The sequence below is a fragment of the Lissotriton helveticus genome, chromosome 3_1 (assembly GCF_964261635.1).
Source record: "Lissotriton helveticus chromosome 3_1, aLisHel1.1, whole genome shotgun sequence".
Lineage (NCBI taxonomy): Eukaryota > Metazoa > Chordata > Amphibia > Caudata > Salamandridae > Lissotriton > Lissotriton helveticus.
The window spans coordinates 13,639,840-13,666,105 of NC_136061.1; the positions used below are offsets into that span (position 1 = coordinate 13,639,840).

The 26,266-nt window shown below is 41.5% G+C and overlaps 1 protein-coding gene across 1 annotated transcript in view; it reads left to right on the forward strand.

Annotated features, from left to right (window-relative positions):
• Window positions 1-1,174: 1,174 nt before the first annotated feature.
• LOC144825365 (scavenger receptor cysteine-rich domain-containing protein DMBT1-like) overlaps window positions 1,175-26,266 on the forward strand; it is a 227,743-nt gene continuing 202,651 nt past the window's right edge. Inside the window, exons 1-2 of the mRNA XM_078684152.1 lie at window positions 1,175-1,228; window positions 8,161-8,236. Coding sequence (XP_078540278.1) covers window positions 8,170-8,236 — 67 coding nt within the window. The 5' untranslated portion in view covers window positions 1,175-1,228; window positions 8,161-8,169. The remainder of the gene's footprint in view (window positions 1,229-8,160; window positions 8,237-26,266) is intronic.

Here is a 26,266-nt window from a genome sequence, read left to right on the forward strand (position 1 = left end):
CCATCCGCCGCAGTCCCCCTCCATAGTAATATGGCGGGGGGGGGGATGGATGGTGGGCGGGTAAGGATGTCTCCCTCCGCATCCTCCTTAAGACCTTCAAAGGTTTCACCCTCGAGGCAAGCAAGACAGTCGCCCACACACTCATCACCAGCAGGCTGGACTACGGAAACTCCCTGTATGCCGGCAGCAACAAGTCCGTACTCCGCAAGCTCCAGACAATACAGAACACTGCCGCCAGACCTCGGTATCCCCCAACACAAACACATCAGCCAACACCTACAAAGTCTCCACTGGCTCCCTGTCGAGAAAAGAGTTACCTTCAAGAGGCTCACCTATTACAATGAATGCCTACACAACAGTGGACCCCAATACCTCAAAGACAGAGTCACCCTCCACGTACCCAAACAAAAGCTCCAATCCCATCACCAAGGGTAGGAGGCGATATATAACTTATGATCTGGACCATCTAGGAATGCGCATATGGCCTCATTAGGGTTATGAAAAGCTGTATAAACAATACATTCATTAGGGCCTCATGTATGCTCTGTCGGCGTGTACAACAATGCAACTAACTAAAAGGCTTGCATTTGGGAGCAGGTGTCACTATGACCTGGCTGTCTGATGGCCAATGGGCATCAGCTCAAGAACTTGCTCAAAGTCTGCATTTTCCCCACACCCCCCTCAAAGTCTAAATGATCCTCTCTGTTTCCAAGTGTGTTTGTGTTTATATGGCCCACACAGAAGTGCCATTAATTCTATTCCTTTTAGTTTGTTCCTCTATGTGCATTTGTTGATGTCTGTGGTGCTGTGGGAGTAAGTGTGTAAGCACATGTGAATTTCTTTGCACGTGTGTTTCTGTGAACGTACGTGTGTTCCTTATGTTTGTGTGTATCTGTTCTTATGAGCACACTTGTGTGAGTGTATGTGTGTGCATGCTGTTCTGTGTGTGTCTTCGTGTGCGCATGAAAAGACGTTTTTCTCAAGTAGGTAATTCTTGGAAGAGACACAAATGAGCAAACAGATGTTGGTGGGTAGAGTTGATGTCAGTCATGAAGCTGCAAAGGATTGAAACAAATAAGGCATATCAGTGGATGCTGGGGGCGTGGAAGATCCCTCCCCATGTGCAGGGTCAGGTATATAAGGGCAGTCTGCCTCAAGTTAAAGTTTAGAGCACTCCAGCATCACTGCTCACCTGTGGGTACTGGACAGACCTGTGGCTCTCCGGAGAGTGAGTATTATTTTTCTCGATCACATAGGATGGTCCTGGGAGAGATTAGAGAGACAACTCCAGACAGGGAATGAGAATCACCCGAAGAAAAGATCTGGATGCTCAGAATGTGCCACATTTCACAGTGTGAGCAAGAGATGAACGTGTCAGTTATGAATGGAGATTCCCAACAATGCAAAGGGAGTATTAAGTCAATAACAAGGAGATGGCAGTGGGCAGTTTTGGAGGTAAGACAGGAGATTACAGACAGAGCTATGGGGAAAAGAGATTAGTGATGGTGAGTATGAGGTACAAGAGATTATAGCAGTGAACATGGGGTACGCTGTACTTAAATTAAGCCGGTGGTTTCCGGTGCTTGGCACCGGCAGTTATGGCAGCTGTCACAAGACTATTTTATTAATTAATAAAACAGACGTAAAAACTACTAATACCACCTAAGCTATTCTCACAGCTTTGGGGGGCCTTGCACAATCTGCATTGTCACTGTGGTAGTAGTGTATGTACTGACATTGGCAACTCTGGCAGTGGAAATGAGTGGTGCCAGATGGGGTGGCCTCCCAATAAGGTCCCTAGTACTTATCTTTTGTAAATTAAGCTCTGGGTACAGCTGATTACAGACCGTAATAGCGAGAGTTAACAAAAATTAGATGCATTCCTGTGAAAAAACTGCTACTAACCCTACTTCGCGATATTTACAAGGAATTCCTTGCATGATTCAAAACCCAAAAAACTTCCTCTAAGTTCAGTTAGAGGCCATTTTTTAAGACCAGAAAATAACTGGTCTTAAAATTGGTGCAAACACTTGAGGCAAAGAATATGGATGCGCTGCCCTGCACCAAAACAAAAGCTCAGCAATGCGCCCCACAATAAGATAGGGCGCAGTCCTCGGCCTCATTCATGAAAAGTGTTGCATCACTGTGACAAAACAGCAAAGCAACACTTTTCACTTTCCCCCCCTTCAGACACCATGGATGTGCCGTGTTTACTGTACGGCACTCCATGTCATAAGGATTTACAGATTTGTCTGTATTCCTGATGTATTTGTTAGCACCAAAGTCACGCATTACAGCACTTTTATCACAAGCATGATGCAACTCCAGCAATGCATGGGGCAGTCCTACCCCTATGGCACTGCATCACCCTTATGAGGCAGGCGTAAAATTTTAACGCGGTGGTGTTCTAGAATTGTCACTCATATGAGGCCTTGTTACATGGGAATGCCCACCCTACGTACATCCTACCTGATGCAGGCATACTGTGGCATAGGGTTTCACAAGGTCCTGCATATGCCTAGATGTGTCCCTTTGTAAAGAGTAAGAGTCCAAGGTGTCTGCTGTCACCTTCCCCCGTGGCCACCGACGCCCCAGATGCTCGGTCCATTGACACGGAGGAGCTGCCAGGGTGTTGGTCCAGTTGGAGCTCCATTGGTGGAGTTTGCGTGCTGCGGTGTTGGCATCTCTAAGAGTTGGTGTAGTGGTGGTGCTGAGGGAGTTGCCGAAGATTTCTTTGATGGCCTTGATACAGCTGTGGCTGAGGGGGCTATGATGGCGATGTTTACTATGATGGTCGGGGTGTTACTGTAGTTAGATTTCCGGTTGGTTTAGAAGACGGGGTCCAGCGTGTATCGGGCTATGTGGATTGATGCAGTGACTAGCTGCTTGAGTCCGATGTTGGCGATGGTTCACCAGGAGGGTGATGGTGTTCTGGTCACTGGGGTTGTCCAGGTGGAAGTTGAGGTGTCCGAGAAGGATGTAGTTAGTGGAGGGGAGAGCCTGGTGTGCAATGAGGTCTCCAATGGCATTGGTAAATGGGGGTTCCTCTGTTGGGGGCCTGTAGATGAGGATTCTGCAGAGGGTGGGGTTGGATTGGTCAGGATCTGGAATTGGAGGTGTTCCATGGTAGCCATCGGGTCATTAGAGTGCTTGGTCTGTCGGATTGTGCTTTTTTAGACAATGGCAATTCCTCCTCCTGGGTGCTCAGGGTGCTCCGTGCGGGTGACTTGTATCCCTTCGTGGATGGTGGTGGCGGTGTTTGGTCTAGAGCGGAGGTTGGTCCAGGTTTCCATGAACAAGGCGATTTCTGAAGAGGTGGCATCAAGGACCACACATTCCTGTTGTGTGTTTTGTGAAGGGACCGCTCGTTGAGGAGGATGCAGTTGAGCCGGTCTGCAGTGCTGGTGGTCGGCTGGGCAGCAGGAGACTGCCATGCAAAGGAAACATAGCATCATGTCATGTTTCCTCTTCCTGTACTGCTTGAAAGTAGTGGGGCGATGCTCCTCTGCCATAGTGGGGGAGCCGCCAGTGGGATTGCATCACCCACAGCTGCTAGGCCTGGGCCCGACTTGACCACCGGGGCCTCCTCCGCTATGTATCCCACCTTCTCCTCACCTGGACATTGACACCCTGGCGCAATCCACTGCACTCTCTCCAAATCTGTACTCAGCCAGTAGGAGCCTCGGCCAGGCAGGATTTGATATGGCAGTCACCACCAATTCTGCTGGGGGAACCCCCCAATGCAGGTGATGCAACAGGGCCCCCTTATGCATGAAGTTGCAGCACTCCTGCCACACGAGTTCTGTACAGGTCAAGGGCCTCACCCTCCACAGCGTCCAGCCAGCACAACATCCTCTGGCCTGTGATGCAGAAAGGCGCTGCCCCCATAGGTAAATCTCCTCCGTGCAACCCGGTGTAGGGGTGGCATGTGGTATGCAATGCAGCCCTCTCTACGTTGGTGCGCAGGAGTGCCTCTACCATTCACAGCTCCAGGGGCACCAACGTAGGGCGGTCTTCTCACACATGCCAGCAACATGTCTCCATGTGATCAGGCAGACTTCACAACCAGGTAAAGGCCATTGCCGACACCTCAATGTCTACCACTATGGCTGAGGAACTCACAGCCCCTTCGCATCCCACTCTGAGTCCTATACGCAGGCACAGTGAGGCCTCCGGGCCCCAAAGGACTGTCCGCGCTTTCAAGGTGTTGGCTGCTATGGTGTTGGAAGGAGGGCGCTATGAAATCTGATACATCACAGGTTTTCCCGAGCAATGCGCCTCTTTTCATATATGTAGCCCTGAATCTGTATTTCCTCTTCCCCTGGGACTCTGGCTGGTCATCCTGGCTTTTGTGGGGTTTGGGGAGATTGTTGAGCTGTGCTGCACTTGTCACTGCCTGCTCCATTCTGCATTCCATTGTTTACCTTGTATGTTTTTCACTGGAGGTGGACTTATTGGCTAAAAGGTGAAGTTCTGCTGACTAACGTGAGTTTTCTGCCCGCAAATTGACTGTTGGCAGTTTTCACCAGCTAACGTCAGAATTTGTATCACTTTCACACTAATGTTAGCAACAGTTTTCACTGTGGTTAACTGAAACTATTGCCATGTAGCGACGCATTGTAAATACATCGCTAACAAGGTGATAGTTTTTGGTGCTAGGCCGTGTTAAGAAAAATGCAGCTAACTAACTCTAACGCTAGTTAGCAGCAGTTCTTGTATACATACCCCAGTGAGTATGGGGAATACAGGGGATTATAGACAGGGAGTATGGAGTATTTAAGTCAATAAGGAAGGGATCATAAGACTAGAGGTAGTGAAGGAGATAAGAGACAGTGAGTATCAGGTATAAGAGATTATAGACAGTGAGTATGGGGAATAAGAGATTAGAGACAGTGAATATTGGATACTCGACATTAGAACTAGTGAGTACAGTAGTTTACATTCATAGGGTAGGAGGTAAAACAGATTAGGACAAGTGATCATGAGATTCAACAGATGAGAAACATAGAGTATGGGGTACAAGAGATAAGAGATGGAGCATAAAGTGTACAGGCAATTGGAGACAGTGACTTGTAAAGAAAGATATTGCAGCAAAAGATTAGTAACAGGGAGTATGTGATACAGGAAATAAGAATCATGTAATGTGGGGTGCTGGAGATTACAGAGATTGTGTATGCGGTACATGAGATTAGAGACAGTGAGTAAGGAGTACAGCATACCAGGTTGAGTGAGTATGAGATACATGATATTAGATACAGTGAGTATGGGGTATAGAGCAGACACAGTAAGTATGGAACATTTAATTCAATAAGAAAGAAATGATAGCATTGGAGGTAGTGCAGGAGATTACAAACAGTGAGTATGAGGTAAATGAGATTAAAGACAGTGAGTATGGGGTACAGGAGATTTCAGATAATGACTATGGGGTACATGAGGCTAGGCAAAGTGAGTGTGGGGTACCAGAGATTAGATGCAGTAAGTATGGGCTATAGGAGAATAGAGACAGTGAGTATGGGGTATGTAACTCAACAATGAGGGTATGACTGCATTGGGGGCAGTGTAGAAGATGAGACAATGAATATGGGTGCAAGAGTTCAGAGACAGTGAATATTGAATATTTACTGTGCTAATGAAGAGATGGTAGCATTGTAATCAGTGCAGGAGATTAGAGACAATGAGTATGAGGTTTGGGAGATTAGAGAAAGTGAGTTTGGGGTATTTAATCTGACAAGGAATAAATGGTAGAATTGCAGTTATGGAGTACAAGAGATCAGAGACAGTGTAAATGAGGTATTTAACTCTCTCAGAAAGAGATGTCAACATTAGATACAGGACAGGACACAGCACACATTGGAGATTGTGGAGAAGTGTGGCTCACTGGTTAGAGAGGCAGACCCGGACGCTGAGATCAGACCCGGGACCAGGGTTCAATTCCCGACGTGGCAGGGTGTTGAGCCCAAAATGTCCATGGACTCGGTAATTCTTGCTTCGGTGCCTACTCAAATCACAGGTTCACACTCTGCAACTCTGGGCATTAGCTTGCTTAATCTCCACTACGGCCCCCCACGGCGGGATGCCTGTATTTCACCTTGGGGATACCCAGTAGGGGCTATCTCACAGGGAAAAACTAGGACGGGTTCCCAATGCAAAGTGCTTTGAGACCTGACGGTGATATTGCGCTATATAAAAACCTATCCATCTATCCATCCATCCATCCACACATTTAGCACCATCGAGTACAAGAACGTGCACCACAGTTTTCTTTTCTTAATGTTCCAGAGAAATGGATAAACAAGTGATATGCATGATTGTGGATTTAAGACATCAAGAAGGGGGAACTTAACTCTCTACAAAGAAATGTAAGTGCTTGAGATATTGCACATTACCACAAAGTGAGTAGGTGGTAAGTACCTCTCTGCAGGAGCAACAGCAGAGTGAGTGGGAGGTATTTATCTTTCTGGGGGGCAACAGCAGAGTGAGTGGGAGGTATTTATCTTTCTGGGGGTAACATCAGAGCGATTAGGAGGAATTTACATATTTGAAGGAGTGACAGAAGAGTTAGTATGGTATATACTCCTCTTCGATTAAGCGGCAGCAGTGTTCTGTACAGCGCAGGAGATTTCTGCAAAGTGATTATGTGTGATTCACCTCTCGGAGGTGCGACAGAAGGGACAGCAGTGCAGGGGAGAGAGCAGGAGAATAGGTCACTGACATTTATCTCTTTGAGAATGGTATGCTAGCAGTAAGACTAAAGACTACAGTAAAGAGTCATTTCTCAGCATATGGTGAACAGATGTGTAAAGTAGGTGTAATTCACAAATATTCCTGAGCTCAGTCGAGTCATGAAAGAGTGAGTTAGATGTAAGCAATATATTATATGACTGCGTATTTAATTAACACAATCTACGAGTATTTATGTACAATATATGAGCCTATATTAATATAATGCAAGAAGGAAGCAGCGTTACATTCCGATTTAAATGCTCAACACATGGACACACCTAAGACAGGGTCAGAGAGGTGGTCATTTAAAGACCACACAATCCAGCATTGGCATTTACTCACAAAACAAATATAGAGTGTTCACACCTTATAGGGGTGTAATGTCTGAATAAGTATACTGATCTCCCATAATATGAATAATGAACTTACAATGTGGAGAAGTGTGGCTTACTGGTTAGAGGAGGCAGAACTTGAAGCAGAGGTCAGACCCCAGACCAGGGTTCAATTCCCAACGCGGCAGGGTCTTGAGCCCAAATGTCCACGGACTCGATAATTCTCGCTTCGGTGCCTACTTGAACCACGGGTTCACACTCTGCAACTTTGGGCAATAGCTTGCTTAATCTCCACTACGGCCCCACCTTGGCGGGATGCCTGGCTTTCACCTTGGGGATGCCCAATACGCGTTATCTCACAGGGAAAAAGCTAGGAAGGGTTCCCAAAGCAAGCGCCTTGAGACCTTGCGGTGATAAGGCGCTATATAAGAACCTTTGACATTTGACATGACAATAAATTTACAGATGATTCTATTGCAAGTATTTATAACTACTATTACAATGGTAGTAGCATCTAAATAGAGTGACGTAGGTGATGAAAAGAGTTGAGGTAAGAGGCTAACAAATAATAACCTCAATTCCATATTGGTCAGTGCACAACCATCACACATTTCTAATAATTTACCCCTACTAACACCTATGTACACATAGCTAATGCCTACCTCATGCCCTCTCAACTTACACCTAACAAACACCTACCTTCTTACCCTTACCAAGTAGCCCTAGATGTGTGTAGTGTTCATTGGAGTCTCTGCTTCATGCCTGACACATCTGCACTACAAGACATGAAGTCACGCTGGACCCATGTAACCCGTGGCTCCATCTTTAATCTCATGGTCCATGGGTTGACATGAGCAGGCATCAACCGAAGACTAGAAGTGGTGAGGCTCATCTCACGCAGAGCATGTCCACTGGACACTCACCATCACCTGATGCGTCCAGGTCACTAGGATTGTGCAAAGGCAGGAGATGAGAAGTATGCATCTTTACATAAATGATAACCAAAACCATTCAATCTGTGACATCACCAATGAAGAGTGGCTAAGGAAAAGGAGCAAACTATGACATTTGCACTAATATTGACAAAGTGTGTTCTCTCTTTCAGATTTTTGAAATGAGGGGGCACCTTGTGTTCCTGCTTCTTGCCCTGAGGGCTTCTGCGTCATTCTGTCCTGATTGTGGTGAGTGTTATTTGTCTGACAGGTTAATGACACTGTCTGATGATTTGTACATGTACAGCTTTTAGTGCAATAGAACTCCTCAATTAAAGTGATGATCTAATGTTTGCATGCATGCATTATGATTTTTGTGCAGCAAAAGCATGTGTTGCCTCACATCCTCTCCAGGGCACCAGGAAGAATCAGGAATAGTGTTCAATGACTCTAGGACAGAGGAGCACACATGCTGGTGTGACATAACATTGCAAAACAGCATTATGATATAATATTCTACATACCACATCACAGAATAATTATACAATATATCACTATGACATAATATAACGTGTAGTACATCTATATACCTAGATATTTATTTACATATGAACTGAAAATAAAGGTTAAAGTAACAGTTTAGTTAGGTGAATATGTCAATGGCTTGCGCCACCACCATGCACTACATATGACCTCCCTAATCACATCACTCAAGACATCATTTATAACATCTCTGATGACAGCAATGATTATGAAGCGGCCGGATTTTGCATTCTAGACTTACTCTGGAACCCCTGGCCGATGGTTCTGAAGAAATATTTGGCAAAATGTACGACGGCTAAAACAGTGACCTCGCAAATTGCGAGTCTTTTGCGTCTCACAATTTGCAAGCCGCTATTTTGGATGTTCAACAGTGTGTCACACACTGTTAGAAAATCACAATGGGGTCGCAAATAGAGAGGCTCATGAATATTAATGAGCCTCTCGCAAATTGCGACCCCATTGGGAATGCCAGCCCTCCCGGGGATGGTGTCCTGCTGAGCTCAGCAGACCACCACGTGGAGGAGTGTGGCTCAATGATTAGAGCGGCAGACCCTGATGCAGAGGTCTGGCCTGGGACCAGTGTTCAATTCCCGCCTCGGCGGGTCTTGGGCTCAATTTCCTCGGACCTGACAATTCTCGCCTCGGTGCCTATTCTAATCATGGGCCCCACGCTGCAACTCTGGGCAATAGCTTGCTTAACCTCCACACCAGCCCCAACAGCGCTAGGATGCCTGGCTTCACCCTGGGGGTGCCCAGGAGTGGATACTTCACAGGGAAAGCCAGAAAGGGTTCCACAGCGGTATGAGTAATAGCGCCAGGAAACCGCTTGGTGACAGTGCGCTCTTCAAATACCTTGACATTTACATTTACATTTACCACGTCTGGGACTGCTTTTAAATAAAGCAGTTTATTTTTTTGAATGCAGCCCGTTTTCCTTCAAGGACAATGGGATGCATATAAAAAAGAAAAAAAGTAACGTTTTTGTTTCAATCTTTAAGGGCAGGTAGTGGTCCCTGTGACCACTACCTGCCCTTAAAAAATATTTCCCCATGCATTTACAAATCAGGGGTGCCCTCGGGTCTCCTTCCCTTTCACAACGCCATTACCACCCTCTTGAAGAGGATGGTAAATTGCAAGTGTTTTGCAACCACAATAGCGTTTGAAAAACATTTGTACATGGGGTTGCGCTTGCTATTAGGAAGGGAACGCCCCTTCCTAATAGTGACTCGCAAAACCATACTTTGCGAGTCTCAAAAAATTGTGACTCGCAAATAGGGTTTGTACATTCCCTATGCTGTTTTTGCATGGGCAAATGGGTTTACAAACCTGGTTGCGCATGCAAAAATGGTTGTACATCTGGGCCATAGACTCTCAATCCAAATTTAGTGTATATATTACAAAGTCAAGAAAAGTTGAACATACAAACACCTCATAACAAGAGTGTAAAGGTGCAAGGGCACTATACAAAACCAAATCTACAAATTAGGTGTTGCAACATGCACATAATCACCAATTCAAGAATTAAGACACAAATGAATATAGTGTCCACATCAAGAGATTTCTTCATTGACGGTTCATAAGTGAAAAGCATTGGTCTGTCCCTTCACTATTCTAACGTGACATCCCTACTTAGCTTTTCCCAGGCAAGTTCCCTGAAAGGTGTCAGCACGTAAAGACTTCCTAAGAAGCAAACTCAGGTCAATTGGGTCAAGTAGCACAAAGCTACAGAGCTCGTTCTAAGATGGTCTTCTCTCTTCAGGTAGACAAAAGTAAGATTGGACTCTGTCTCTATCCCCAATTCAAAAGTCAATTGCAACACCCCCAAATACATCACAAGAATGCTTCATTCAACTAGACACTTCTTGTTCGGTCACCTTCCGCAAGGTAATGGACATCCAGTCTCTTGTTCGATGACCTTGGCTCCCAGACACGAATTACATTCTCCTACGTTATCAGCTGCACTTCTTCAAAGGCATCCTCTCCTCCCTAAACCTGCCCAACTCTTAAAACAAAGATGTTAGTCATACTAACGAGGACATACTCCTGCACCTGCATCGGAGACAAGTGAAGAGAAAATTCCGCAAGCACATAAATTCTAATTAGCAACCTTCAACCTGAGAGCAAACAGGAAGAAAGGAGAGTTAGGCCTACCAAGTCTTCGGCTAACATGAGAACAGGGCATACATTTAAAATACACAAATATATCAACTATTAATATACACACATTATAAGAGCCTTCATAAAGGATAGGTTCATTATTCATGAATATACTTCACACATGTAGTTCACCTAAATTCATACATTTACTAGGTTAATTCTTTAATTGAAAGAAGAAAACTCTAACATTTCACTTGCACAATATTACAATTCACGTTAACACAATGGATTACATGCGGATGCACTAACCATGATTATAACGCACCCCTAAAAATAAAAATAAAAGTTGCACTCTATTAATTACATCATCCAAGCTTCTTTTGTACACTTTGTTCAATAAATGGGCATTGCATTAGAGCTCTGAATGAGAGTGCAAAATAGCTCAGAAGAATATGAGGCATCCTTAACGCCATCACAGAAACAATCCCCTTAAATGTAGAAAGCATGGGTTATGTCCTACATTGACCCTATACCATACACCTCACAGGTAGCGCAGTTCACAGTAACAATCAACCACTGTCATCTGTATACAACTGTTCAGAGAAAGCCAAGTGTCTAAAAGTACTGTTCCAAAACAAATGCCATATTATGGACAGCTGTTATCCCTATCAAACACCTGGCAGTCACCAAACCGACATTGAGAAATGTTCTCTTCTCTTGTTTTAATATTCATTATATGGAGAGAGCTTAAACTATGCCAGACTGTTTGCAGGCAGTGAAACTCTCATGAGAAATACACTAGAGTATTAAAAAGTGTCTACTAAGAACAGTATGCACTCTATTGAACACTTGGCCAAAAAGACACTATTCACATCAAATAAGAAATGATTGAAGGTGGTAAAGATAATTTCAGCCTTCATACGATGCTGAAAACTTGAGAGATGGCCCATCTTTTAAAGCAAAACTGGTACATGTGCAATGCTTAATACCTGATGCACAAAGGCTTACATGTTCAATCAATCAATCAATCATCGGTATTTGTATAGCGCGCTACTCATCCCGAAATGGCTCAAGGTGCTGAGGGGGGGGGGGGGTCGCTACTGTTCGAACAGCCAGGTCTTGAGTTGTTTCCTGAAGGAGAGATGGTCCCGGGTCAGCCGTAGGTGAGTGGGGAGGGAGTTCCAAGTCTTGGCTGCCAGGTAGGAGAAGGATCTTCCTCCGACGGTGGATTTGCGGATTCGTTGGACGGAGGCGAGGGCGAGGCTGGCGGATCGGAGCTGGCGGGTGGGTGTGTAGAATGTGAGGCAGCTGTTGAGGTACTTTGGTCCTGTGTCGTGGAGAGCCTTGTGTGCGTTGGTGAGGAGTCTGAACATGATCCTCTTTTTGACGGGGAGCCAGTGCAGGTCTTTTAGGTGGGCAAAGATGTGGCTGTGGCGAAGGATGTCCAGGATGAGTCGTGCTGAGGCGTTCTGATTGAGCTGGAGTCTTTTCGAGAGTTTGGCTGTGGTTCCAGCATAGAGGGTGTTCCCGTAGTCAAGACGGCTGGTAACGAGGGCCTGGGTGACCGTCTTCCTGGTTTCGGTGGGGATCCATCGGAAGATCTTTCGGAGCATGCGCAGGGTGTTGAAGCAGGATGACGAGACGGCGTTGACTTGCTTGGTCATCGTGAGGGAGGAGTCCAGGATGAAGCACAGGTTGCGTGCGTGGTCCTTTGGTTTGGGTGCGGTGCCCAGGGCAGGGGGCCACCAGGAGTCGTCCCAGGCAGAGGGAGATGGTCCGAGGATGAGGACTTCTGTCTTATCTGAGTTTACTTTCAGATGGCTGATCTTCATCCATTCTGCGACGTCTTTCATTCCTTCCTGGAGGTTGGCTTTGGCGGTGGTGGGGTCATTGGTGAGGGAGAGGATCAGCTGGGTGTCGTCGGCGTAGGTGATGATGTTGAGGTTGTGTTGGCGTGCAATGGCTGCGAGAGGGCTCATGTAGACGTTGAAGAGGGTGGAGCTGAGTGAGGATCTCTGCGGAACGCCGCAGATGGCTTCGGTGGCCACGGAACGGAACGGGGGGAGGCGGACTCTCTGGGTTCTTCCATCGAGGAACGAGATGATCCACTCCAGGGCCGCTCTTTGGATTCCGGTGTTGCTGAGGCGCTGTATCAGGGTGCGGTGGCATACGGTGTCGAATGCTGCTGAGAGGTCCAGGAGGATGAGGGCAGCAGTTTCCCCGTTGTCGAGCAGGGACCTGATGTTGTCGGTGGCTGTGATGAGGGCTGTCTCGGTGCTGTGGTTTGCTCGGAAACCGGACTGAGAGGGGTCGAGGGATCCGTTGGTCTTGAGGAAAGCGGGGAGTTGTCTGTTGACGGATTTCTCGATGACTTTGGCTGGAAAGGGGAGGAGCAAGATGGGGCGGAAGTTCTTCAGGTCCGTGTGGTCCGCAGTGGGTTTCTTCAGGAGGGCGCTCAGCTCGGCATGTTTCCAACTCTCCGGGAAGGTGGCAGATGCGAAGGAGCTGTTGATGATGTTCCGGAGTTGGGGTGCGATGATGGAGTCGGCTTTGTTGAAGATGTAGTGTGGGCAGGGTTCGGTAGGGGAGCCGGAGTGGATGGTGTTTATCAGGCGGGTAGTTTCTTCGGTGCTGACGGGGGTCCAGGTGCAGAGGGTCGTGGTGGGGTGCGCTGGTTCGGTGGTTGGGTGCGTGGTCAGCGCGCCGAAGCTGTTGTGTATGTTGGCGATCTTGCGGTGGAAGAACGAGGCAAGTGAGTCGCAGAGGTCTTGTTAAATAGAAATCTTTGAAATACCCAGATGATTGTGTTATAGCTCAAGGCTGCTTAAAATACTTTAAAAACTTTTTCTGCAGTATTGAAAATATGTGCAATAATACAGTGAATACAAATCATCAACTGTCAACCACACACAGTGTTACTCTTCAATACAAAGATGCAAACATATTCAATACCACTACACACCAATGATGCATTAGGAGCACAATTTTTTTGTAAACACTTACACTCATTAGTTGGACTTTGGCTGTTCATAGTTAGGTAGAAAGCACTATGGTATTTACCTGTCACTATGTAAAGTATAAAACAAGCGCATTGGATGATGTCATAAATGATATCATAGAACATGTCATGACTGTCGTGATATCTGAGGTCATAGGCAGTGCCTGGTGGAGGCACAAGTCCATCAAGGATAGTTTAATCAGTTTCCTGACAGTCAAAGTTAGAAAACATCCACAAAATACATTAAAACATATGATATCAATCAACATCCTTCACTCATAAATATGTTAAAAAAACCTTCACATTCATAAAATTTACTTACTGTTGACTTCATGTAATTTACAATGACTGCTGGTGAATAAATACAGAGACATTTCCACGTGTCCATAACATTGTCTATACAGTGTCAAAATAAATCATTAGTACGGAAAAGTGTAATAGTTATTATATATAAATATATATATTCACTGAAAAAACCATAGGTTTGACACACGTTATAGTTAGGAATTAGCATTTAAAAAACCTTAGAAATTCACTGAAAAAACCATAGGTTTTACACCAGTTATAGTTAGCTGTACATTTTACTCATACAAAACCTTTGAAATTCCCCCGTTATAGTTATTTGTACTCACTATAACTTGCGAGCCCGCAATCCACTGCTGATGATGTCACATCACCACCCCCTTTTGTACCGCTTTTGGCCACCATAACTGTGGCAGGGTATGCTCAGACGTGAGTCCCTTGCTCACTTTGCCACTGGACTCAAGCAAGCCGGGCTGAAGACGGCTGGAATGCCAGAAACCGGTCCTCGGAAGCTTGTTTCCGGTCCAGGGAAGACATGGCTTGGCAGTTCGGGCTGGACTGTTCCCACGAGGCAAAGAGTCAGACTGATTTGCATATAGCCAGGTCTGAACTGGGGTGGCAGAGTGGGCTAAAGAACGGTGATGGATTAAACCCAGATATTTTGACTGGGTGTGAGTGTTTGATTGATTCAGATGCTCTGTCCATCACCACCCCCTTTTGTACCTATGATGTCACATATTACATCATTCATGACATGGTCAGTGACATCACTGATGACATCATATCTTCTTTTTCAACCTACCACAAGCTTTTCAAATAAAGGATATTGAGGTAAATTTGGAGCATATTCTCTTCTTAACCTATTATACTCTTTCACACAATTTAGATCTGCACTAATCTTTGTCTCATCAAAATCAATCAAGTATAATCCAGATAAAGTTCTGACTCGAGATAAAGCAACATATGCCATACCCTCCTTGAACACAGTACTTCCAATATTCACCAAAGCACTATCTACTCTGAAAACCTTGAGATTTATGAATAGTCACCGCATATACCAAACAAACAGGAAACTGTTTTCGGCGGACATATAAATCTTTTACAAGCAAAAATCGAGTCGAACAGCGACTTAATTGTTGTACTTCTTCAATTTCATCAAATTTGATTTTCAAAAATTCAATGTCATCTCTATTAGGGTAATTCACAAAATCAACAACATGACCCATTGCTCCATTTACTAAAACTCTTTCCACATGTAAATTACATCGTAAAATTATCCGACAATTTAAACATGCATATAGATTCTTTTCTAAACCAGCCGTTTTAGATATTGATTTGTCTAAAGAATCCAATTTTGACTTCAACTTTTCTGACAAAATAATAGTAGCTCCTTCATGCTCTATTCTATCAATAGAACAATATGAGAATGCCAGTACTGATGCAAAAATGATTAACACGCTTCAAAGCAAAGCCTGAAGAAGTAATTCAAGGCTAGGAGCTGATTAATAGCTTTTATTATTTGGTTCCAACGAACAACTCTGTTTTAGAAAAACATATTCAAAACGATGAACAATATTACATACTATGTACAAAAATAAAAGGTAGGGGACTCTTCCATCATATCAAGCATGTCACAAGCATACAACATTCAACCATTCAAGAACAATTATTAACAAGTGCAGTATATTACAGTGATTTACAATAGAAAAGCAAGCATAACAAGGCTGAAAAAAGGTTAGCCACGGTCTGCAAAATATTTTGGACACTATTACTTGGAGAATTATCTACAACAAGTACATTCCGTACACAACTTCAATTATTCTTGTTTTTTTTTGATTTAAAGAAAAACACAGTAATGTACAAGGAATGGTGAAAAGCAAGTGGGTGATTCAAAAAAGCTTGTCACCCATGCAGACTCAAAGGTGGCTGTGGGCCTACGCGTTTCGAATCCTGTCGATCTATAAGGATTCTCTTCAGGGCCTTTATTTATATCTATAACAAAAAAAGAGAAAAGAAGAAGGTTTGAAGAGTTAATATATAGATATTCTATCAATAGCTTCCAGTTTTATAATTTCTTGATTTTCTAACTTTAAAATGTTTTCATTGAAGATTGAACATTCTTGCAGAGTTGGCATCAAGCATATCACTGATTTATTTTCAGCAATTTTTCTATATATATTCTCTGGGAGAATATTTTCGTTTGGAAACAAATTTGAAAGTAATCGTGCCTGTAAAGCTTCTTTGTCATGTTCACTCACTTTTCCAATTTTTATATCTTGAAGAATTCTTTTATAATCAGCATCCTTTGCCTGTCGCATATTTTGAATGAGTTCTGTATATTTGAAATATAACTATATATTAACATTTCCAATGCTTCCCAGGCACTTCCTGGTATCTTCATGTGTAAGGGTTTTAAACACCGGTTGTCCTTTCACAGGAGTTAGCTGTAGTAGATCTCCAAAATCAATGACGTGTTTGCCTCCAAATAACACATCATACTCTGTTTTAAGAATTTGTTGCATTCTTAAATGCACAAAAGCAAGCATTAAATTTGATACCATGCTTACATCATCAATAACGAGAAGTTTCATTTTTTTCAGGACTCTGGTAACTTCACAACAAGCTTCTCCAGAAAGATTGTGGTATTCTAATTTATTTTCGTGCTCTACTGGCAACATCAATAAACAATGTAAAGTAATCCCTTTAATGTTATGTGCTGCCAACCCAGTTGGAGCGGTAACAACACAAGAGAGTGACAACTCAGTTCATTTCTGTAGATAAGTTGCAATTCCTTTAATTAGAAAACTTTTTCCAGTTCCTGCTTCTCCACTCACGTACAGTCGGACAGGTTTAAATGATGTTATTGAGCACTATTTTTTCTCATGACGTAAACCATGCTCAATGTGCTCTGTCACTTGATCGTATATTTGTTTTTGCTCAACATTTAGTTGTTTTTCCAATTCTTCTAAGTTTATTACATCCTCCTGCGCTTGTTCCTTTGCTCTTTTCACCTCATCCATGGCAGTGGCTGCTTCATTTTGGATAATTGGTCCTCCTAGTGGCTCCTGACTCAACGAAGCAGAACTTTGACTGTCTTGAGAACTGTCTCTAGCAATCTCTGCTGCAATTGTAGCTTCTTGCTGTATTTCCTCGTTCAACATGTGTAGATAATTAGTTAAAACAGGACATTCTATAGTATTTTTGGTTGTGTTGAATGAATCTTCATAAATGAGAAAATCTCCAAGTAGTTCCTCTTCTGTACGCCATGGCTTAAAGAGTTGCAAAATAGCTAAATAGTAAAATTCCCTTTTGTCAGGAGTTTCGCACCTCAGTTTTCGATGTTTAATCAAATGTCCTTTTCTTTGTTTCACCAGACATCCTTCAGATCCAATCACAGCATATACACATTTATTGATATCTTCTGTAATATTCCTCTTAAAAGTATAGCTTTGCAGTACTTCATAGAGACAAACGTTCTCAAGATGATTACTTCTATTTGGATAGTGTGTCCAACATATTTGTCTTCAAAATATCTATACTGTTTGGTTCTTTCTCTGCTAAATACTCAATTTCTTGTACAGATTTCAAAACTCGGTTTCGTGTTCTTGCAAGACCTAAACTCACCCAAATGATTATTCTAGATTTGGCAAATAGACTTGCAGATGATAAGCGATCTGAATATTCATATGCTCCAATTTCTCGATGAGACAACATCTTCAAACTGTAGCTGTACAATTTCTTACTTAGGCTCTTTTCATGAGAAATGTCCTCCCACATTTCCTTTAGTTCTGTCTTTTCAGATTTCGTAATGTAAGATGTTACATATCGAGGCACAGCAATGGAGTTGTCTGCAACATATTAAATATCCATGTTAACATTGAACATGGACAAAATGACTGGGTTATAGTCATTTATGTATTTTGACTCTTCATTTCTTCTTAAGTTGTAGGTATTTTTCGGTGATTGTCTTGTGACAGTATGTCGCAAAGATGACATAAAATTGTTCACTCTTCCTTTTGATATTACTGGTCGTGGAAATCCAAAACGACATTTTGTGTAGAACTTATCCTTTGATTTGTACCTTCGACGACAGTATTTTCCACAACGATGGGTTAGAAACCGTAAGACTTGATGTTTTAAATTATTTTGTTCTGTACTTTTAGGAACAGCACAAATAGAATACTGTTCAATAAAACTCATCACTGTGTCATCCGAATCTGTTCCAAATTTGGGGGCATCTTTGATCCATAGCAGCATATGTATGTAAGGAGCACCTCTTGCTTGATACTGCTTTCTCCAAAAGAAATCCAGAACCTCTCCAAGAGGAGGATATTTTTTGTTTGTGATAAAAGACATCACAGCTTCAAATCTATGATTGAAATACCTGCATACATTAACTGGATCCAAAGAGCACAGTTCTCCAGGTGTCTTGTATTCTATATTTTCTATGTTTGCATTTGAATATCGAAGAATTTGAAGTAAATCTTCCCAAGCATACTCAACACAGGAACCATGTAGGAGTTCCTAAGTTTCTTAGCATACATTTCAAATCCCCATGACAACGGTACCAATACTCGTTAGTACCACGCTGACATGCCATGAGATTAATTAGCTGAGATTCCAAAACAGTGTCTTTCTGTTGGACTTTATCCATAAAGTCCCTTGCCGAAACATTTTGCAGATGTACTCCACTTTTTAGTATATGGTTCACTGCATAAGAAAGTCCAGACAGGTCACTCTCAAACAGAAGATGAAACAAATATGGAATACATTGGCGAAACCTTGTATCTTCTGCATATAATCTTGATGTACGGTATTCAGATGCAGGAATCTGCACAGGTCGGTCATCATATCGTCCACCTTGACCTGTTGGAAATAACTGGGGAAAACAACGAGCTTCCAAGCTTTCTTTCCATACACTAATGGGACTTTATTTTGCTTCTTTCATTTGGAATAACTCGATATCATTCCCCATTACTTCTTTGGAATGCAGTGGATGAACACTATAATGTCCATAAATTTGTTCACTTCTGGACACATCCACTTTTTCAATTTGTCCAGCTAACAAATCACTGTCCTCTTCTACAGTTGTTTCCTCTTCTCCTCCATATACATTTTTGTAGTATTGATTGTTTTTTACCAAATACAACGTTGCCTTTTTCACTTTCCTAATATCCACTAATTCTTGCCAGATTTTCTCACTCTTCGTAGGTACGCCATTAACTAGAATAACTAGAGGTTCCTCTTCCACATTTTCAACACCAATTGTTTCAATATTTTTCTTTAAACCAAGATGCAAATATACAACTCTTCCCTTTAATCCTCTCTGTAATCTGAAGGATTCAATTTCCCTGTCTAAGGCTCCATACGAACAATAGCCTGAAATGGATGCACACATTGAATCAAAATACACTCATAGGTATTTAAATCCATCAGTTCAGAAGGAATATTTACCAACTCAAGATTATTATGTACAGGTCTAGCAGGCATTTTGTTTTAATTTCATTTATTATAACAATATTTACAAATACGTTGATCAGAACCCAAATCAAAACAATAATCTACCAACAAATATGTTGCAAAATCTTTCCACTCATTTTACCTATAAATCAACTAACCTAGTCTGATTCTTGTAATGAGTTCGTCGACAACACACACAAGAAAAGTTTGGCCTTTCACCTGAAATGACCTTAAACCTTGTACATTTCTTGGTCAAAATTTTCTGTACTAAAATTCTGTACATTTTCTTCCACATTTCCTTCTATTACTGTATCAGTTTCTGCACTGTCCTCTTTTTCACAAAAGTAACTAACCTCAATTTCTTCACAAATGTTCTTTACACCTAATACAGATCCATGTAAAAGAGCACTGATTAACTATTTTAGCTTAAGTGCTGGACTTTTTGCATAATACAACCTTCTCACTAATTTCCTCACTTCAGTATGATGCACTGCTAACATCCTAAAATGTTGAAAAACACTCTGGCATACTTTTCTAGAAAGACAAGCCAGAGAATGCCCTTGTAAACCCGGTTTTTCTCTCAGTCTGCAAGGGTCTAATTCTTGCAACATTTTAATCTTTTGTATAAGACTTTTCTTAGTATACTTACGTAAGAAATTGCAAAAAAAATCAATTGAATCCTGCCGTACACTACAAATACTACTACAATTCCAAGTGTACACTGGAGCCTTAGGACGTCTCCCTAAAACTTCATCAGCTAACACCTCTTCTGCACTTCTTGGGACAATTTTCTCTTTTTCAATTGGACAACCGTCAATTGCCTGCAACTAATCATTAGTCTGAAAGTATGTCTCTTCATTAAAAAATGGCTCACAACTTGAACTATGCTTACATTCTCCAGAAAAAAACATTACAAAAATTAGTTCTATTAATTAGTTTTTTCCACTTACTTTTCGCTTTCACAAGATTGATTGCCTTGTCTAGTGTACGAATACTATTGATTACTAAAATAAAAATCTTCTTTTTTAATTCAAAAGCCTGATCAACAATACTTTCAATTCCTTTTTTTCTTATAAAAAGCTGTTTTCCTTTTACAATTCTTTACATTTTTTAATAAATTTAATACAACTCTGTTATAAAACATTCTCTTGCGAATTTGAACAAACTGATTTTTTTGTCTATTACTATAGACAATTTGATCGTCACATATTTTTCCAAAATGTTTCTTTTTATCTGCTTTTTCTTTGTACTTCCAGATAATTTTTTTATCTTTTCCACATTATCTACACTTTTTTGACTTTGGGTTAATTTCCTTATAAAATCTGTTGTTGTCTTACCAGGAGCATTCTTCTTTTTCTCTGTACAATGTTCTTTAGATAAATCTTGTAATTGTGTTTTCTTGGAAAAGTAAGCCTGTTTATATTTATTTCTTTGGCATTCTTTGTAGGCATGTTGGTTTTTCCGGGTTCGCGCACCGGGCGCACACGGGTGCGCGCACGGTGCATGCTTACAGATATATACATTTTTTCAAATTTCCCAACAACTACTTGAGGGATTTACAGCATTTAAACAAAATGGTGACCTGCGTATCAGACTCTACCATTTTGCCAAATTTCTTGTAATTCCGTTCAGCCGTTCGGGCTGCAGCCGTGTCTAATCGTCCTATGGAAAATAACATGGGGAATATACATTTTGGGATGCCCCTTTTTTCTCAGCCCCCACTTCACGAATTCCCCCAAAACTTTCAGGGAAGGAGCAGAGCGGAGCAGGCCATCTTCTTTGAGAAATTCACAAAGATTCATCAACCGGCGCCAAAGTTATTCCCAATAGAATGTAGCGGACTAGGTCCTAACTATAACTACCTACTGGCGACTGTCAGTAGGTAATATATATATATATATATATATTATTATTATTTTCCAGTGAACTTGCATGCAGGCGAAACGCTCTATCATATACAATTATGCATTTGCATTATGTGTTTTGAAATGTATATAGATACGTTCAAAGATGGCGCGTAAGCTTGCTGCAATGTTAGTAGTCCATCATTAATGTTTAGTACAACAAGTGAATGTATGAAAACTCTGGCTAGCATGCGCAGTGCTATCAACACTGACGAAGGCTTGATGCCGAAATGCGTCTGTTGTCTCTGATAAATAAAATAACGATGGTATGAGCACTAACTTGGGTTTACGAGTGCGGTTCTTCGAAAAGAAAATTGTTTTGGAGCCGAGCGTGGTGATATATACACCTTAATGACCCAGAGTGCTATACACAAATTGATTTCAAAACTGCTAGAGCCATCCAACAAGCTTATCATAAAGAACTTTATGGATGGAAAAGGGAGGGCCTCCTATCTAAGGATGAAATGAAGTTTTTACAAAAAGATCACCCAGTATTACCTAACATCTATTTCATCCCGAAAGTACACAAGGGAGTTTCACCAATCCTAGGGAGACCAATAGTCTCTGCCATAAATAGTCTATTTGAGAACACGTCAAAATATATTGATCATTATTTGCAAGACTTTGTGATTAGTCTTCCTGCCTACCTCAAAGATTCAACAGAATTCCTAAGGAACATCAATCAATGTAATTGGTCGGCTGAATATTTGCTAATGACAATGGACATCGCCAGTCTTTATACCAGTATTTCGCATTCAGATGGCCTAAAAGCCATCAAATTCTACTTGGACAAGAGACCGGTTGAATTGTATAAACATAACGCTATGCTTATTGCCATGGTAGAACGTTGCCTCAATAACAATGTTTTCCTCTTTGACAACAAGGTCTACAAGCAGTTAAGGGGTGTGGCCATGGGGGCATGCTTCTCCCCCAGCTACGCGGGGCTCCACGTGGGCTGGTGGGAGGAGCATGTTCTCAGGGTTGAGCAATCGACCTTTTGGAATAACAATATTGTGAAGTACATGAGGTATATTGACGATGTCTTTATTATTTGGAGAGGTAGTTTGGATGAGGCAAACTTGTTTGTGGAAAGCATTAATAAGAATAATTCCAATCTAAAGTTTACTGCTGAAATAAGCAAGAACAAAATCAGTTTTCTGGATGTTTTGGTTGAGGTAGTGGACAACACCCTCACCACAAGTCTTTTCAGAAAAAGCACAGCAGGAAATACTATCCTGCATGCACAAAGTTTCCACCCACAACACACTGTTAGGGCAATCCCCTATGGGGAATTCCTAAGGATACACAGAACTTGCAGTACGGTGGAACTTAGAGACCAGCATCAGAAGGAAGCTAGAATACGTTTGGAAGCAAGGGGTTACAAAAGAAGTACCCTGAATAAAGCCATGACAAAAGCCAACAAACTTGATTGAATCATGTTGTTGGGAACAATTAACATGGACACAGAAAAAACAAACCTCACAAATAGTAATAATGACATTAGACTAATTACAAGCTACAGCAGACAAGCCCGCCAAATTTCATGTTTGGTGAGAAAACAGTGGCCTGTAATTCTAACTGACCCTGTACTCAGTGAAATTTTACCTAACAAACCAACAGTCACATACAGAAGGGCTTATAGCATGCGCAATGAACTAGTTTCAAGTTCACCAGAAACAACAAAAAATGATGATTGGTTGTCACCCCGTAAGGGTTTCTACCGCTGCATTTCATGTCGTGCATGCCATTTTGGCATCAACACGAGGTCCTATTCAACTCCCTTTGACCCGAAACCCATTGCAATCAAAGCCCACTATACATGCAGAACAGAGCTAGCAGTGTATGTTCTAACCTGCACATGTAATTTGAGATACATTGGGAGCACCAAATTGCCCGTGTATCAACGTATCCTCCAACATCTCAGGGCCATTGTCAATTGTGATAAGAGCTACCCAGTAGCACGACATTTTGACCAATTTCACGATAGGAACCTGTCTCAGCTCAATTATTTTGTAATAGATGCTGTGAAAACATCTAAGAAAGGTGGGGACTACGAAAAGAAATTGAGGCAACTTGAGTCAATGTATATTATAAGACTCAATAGCAAAATTCCGGCAGGTCTGAATATGGCAGAGGACTTAAGCAATTTTCTGTAATTTTTTATAACCTTCTGAATAGATACTGAATGCTCATATTTGAGATATGTGCCGTTAGGTTATTAGGCATTGAGAGAGTTAAGTGCAACAAGAAATGTGATCAGAACATGCACCCCTTTGTGTCACTAGTAAGCAAATAGGATGTGACTTAAACATCCGTGATAATGAATTTTTCAATATTATAAAACCAACCACAAAGATTAATTTCTTAGGTTGTGAGTTAGTTTACTTTTTGTTTCAATTTTAATTTTATTTAATTGGGATTTAACCACACATCATAATTTGTCAAAACGAGTTTGAGCGCTGACATTTTTTCACTCCTTCACTATTAACAAATTGTTATTTGTTTATGTTTCAAATAAGATGGACAACTATTTGCAAGACCAATAGGTTAGAACATTAGGAAAATCTATAGAAAAATTGAAAAGGACATTCTAAGCATTTGTGCTCATTCAGAAATGTATTGAATCGATGAATTTATTCTTGAGACCCTCTGTTATGTCATGATAAGGAATGAAGTGCACAGGCAATATGGTTTAGAAAACTTTTGTTTAATTGTGAAATTTACATTCACTTGTGTTTTTCCACTAACAGACACAATGTGGTTTTTTACTTTTTTGTATTTATACAGACAAGGTGATATGAATGTGTTTGCAAGACAAATATCCAAACAATACTATTTTTTCATGTTATATTAACTTTCATGATACCATGTAATAGGTAATGATTGCCTGCACGAATACTCACCTATTATATTCATTCATATGTATGAATGTTTGACTAAACTAAGATGGCCGCCACAGTTTATTTGCATTCCCAAATATTTAATATGTAAATAGTCCTTTCACAATGTTTACTATTTTCATTTGGGCGCGCTATTTGCATTTGGGCGCGCTTTTTCTAAATTAACTTTGCATTATTTAAACGTAGGTTTGTCCATCTTACCGCCAACAGTGAGCAAGGGCGGTCACGCCCGAAACGCGTCTGTTCGTCGTTCTCTGTTATGCACCCCTGCACTTCTTGATTGAATAAAACAACAACAATCATTCAAAGACTGGCCTTGGAACGTTATTTCGTGTCTGCGCACTGGCGTAAGTGCTTTTGAGGTTTCGATGCACTGCAACCGGTGGGAGTGATATATATATATATATATATATATATATATATATATATATATATATATATATATATATATATATATTCTTCACCAAGATGCCACTAGCTTTACCAAAGCACTCGACGTTGCTCTGCCATCCAGCCTTATTTTCACAAACATGCTTGCCTGCTTCACATCATTTAGTTCGCCTGACGCGTATTTTTCTACCTAAACATAAAAGTTTTTAGTATGCATAATTGTACTTTTAAACTGGTCCTGGTAGACAAAGGCAATGGATTTCTTGCATGTTTTAAGAAAGTTGATTTTATATCTATTTATATTGTAAATAGGATAAATCATATATTTTTGGGATATTGCACAAAAATATTTATTGGCATTTCTTTGCACATTCGAAAAGGACATATGCACATTGCACTTTATTGCGGTTTTGATAAATTGAATGAAACAAGCATTTATGCTGATATCAAATGAATAGTTAACAACTGAATGAAATAATGATATAGTTATCCAACTATTTACATATGTAATCAAGGGTACTTTACATTGTATTGAAATGTGACCTATAAGTATTTCCTTTATATTTATTATTTGTGCATCACATGGTGTATATGAAGGGGTTTAAAAAGAGGCATTATGAGAAATATTTTTTATGTGAGCAAGGGCACCCGCCCGAAACGCGTCATCTGTTAGCACTGCTGTGACCTTCACTTGAATAAAGTACCTCTTGCCAGCAATTTGGGATTCGTTGTTTTTTTCCTGGGACAGAACAACAACTGGCATTCCCAAGGTGAACCTACATCGTTTGATATATATATATATATATATATATATATATATATATATATATATATATATATATATATATATATATATATATATATATATTACCTACTGGCGGTCGCCAGTAGGTATATATAGTTAGGATTTTTTCTCTATGGGTTTTTTGAAAATTCTATGTCTAATAACTTTGGCGTTTGTGGACGGAATTGGCTGAAATTTTCAGGAAAATGGCACATTTTGTTTCTGAGCAGCCCTTGAAAATTTGGGGGGGGTTCGTCAAGGGGGGGCCGAGAAAAAAGGGGGGTCCCAAAACGTGTTTTTAACATTGAGTTTTCCATAGGGCGGTTGGCCTCACTTTTAGCCCGAACGGCTGAATGGATTTGCACGAAACTTGGCAAAATTGTAGGGACTGGTAGCCCGATGTGCCTTTTGTAGGTCTCAATATATGTGCTCCAGTGGATTTTGAGAAATTAACGTTTAAAAAAAGATATATATCTGTAACAGCGGACCGGGCAGCGTCCTAGGACGCGTACTTTTCGCGCAACGGAGCTTTGTGAAGCGAAGCTGATTGGTTCTCCGGCGTCTGTCAACATTCCAAACAGTCCGTAGCGGCCGCCATCTTGTCTCTCGGTAGGATCGAGAGACAAGAGGAGGCCAAAGCGAAGGGGCAAATGACCATAAGGGGGAATAGTAGATCCTCGCTGACCCCCTAGGTTTGATGTGGAGGTTTTAAAAGGGCCCCGCGGGGCAAAAAAAAATAATAATAATAATAATCGAACACCTGAATGGATTTGCACGAAACTTGGCAAAATATTAGGGACTGGTAGCCCGATGTGCCTTTGCTAGGTCTCAATATATGTGCTCCAGTGGATTTTGAGAAATTAACGTTCAAAAAAAGATATATATCTGTAACAGCGCTCC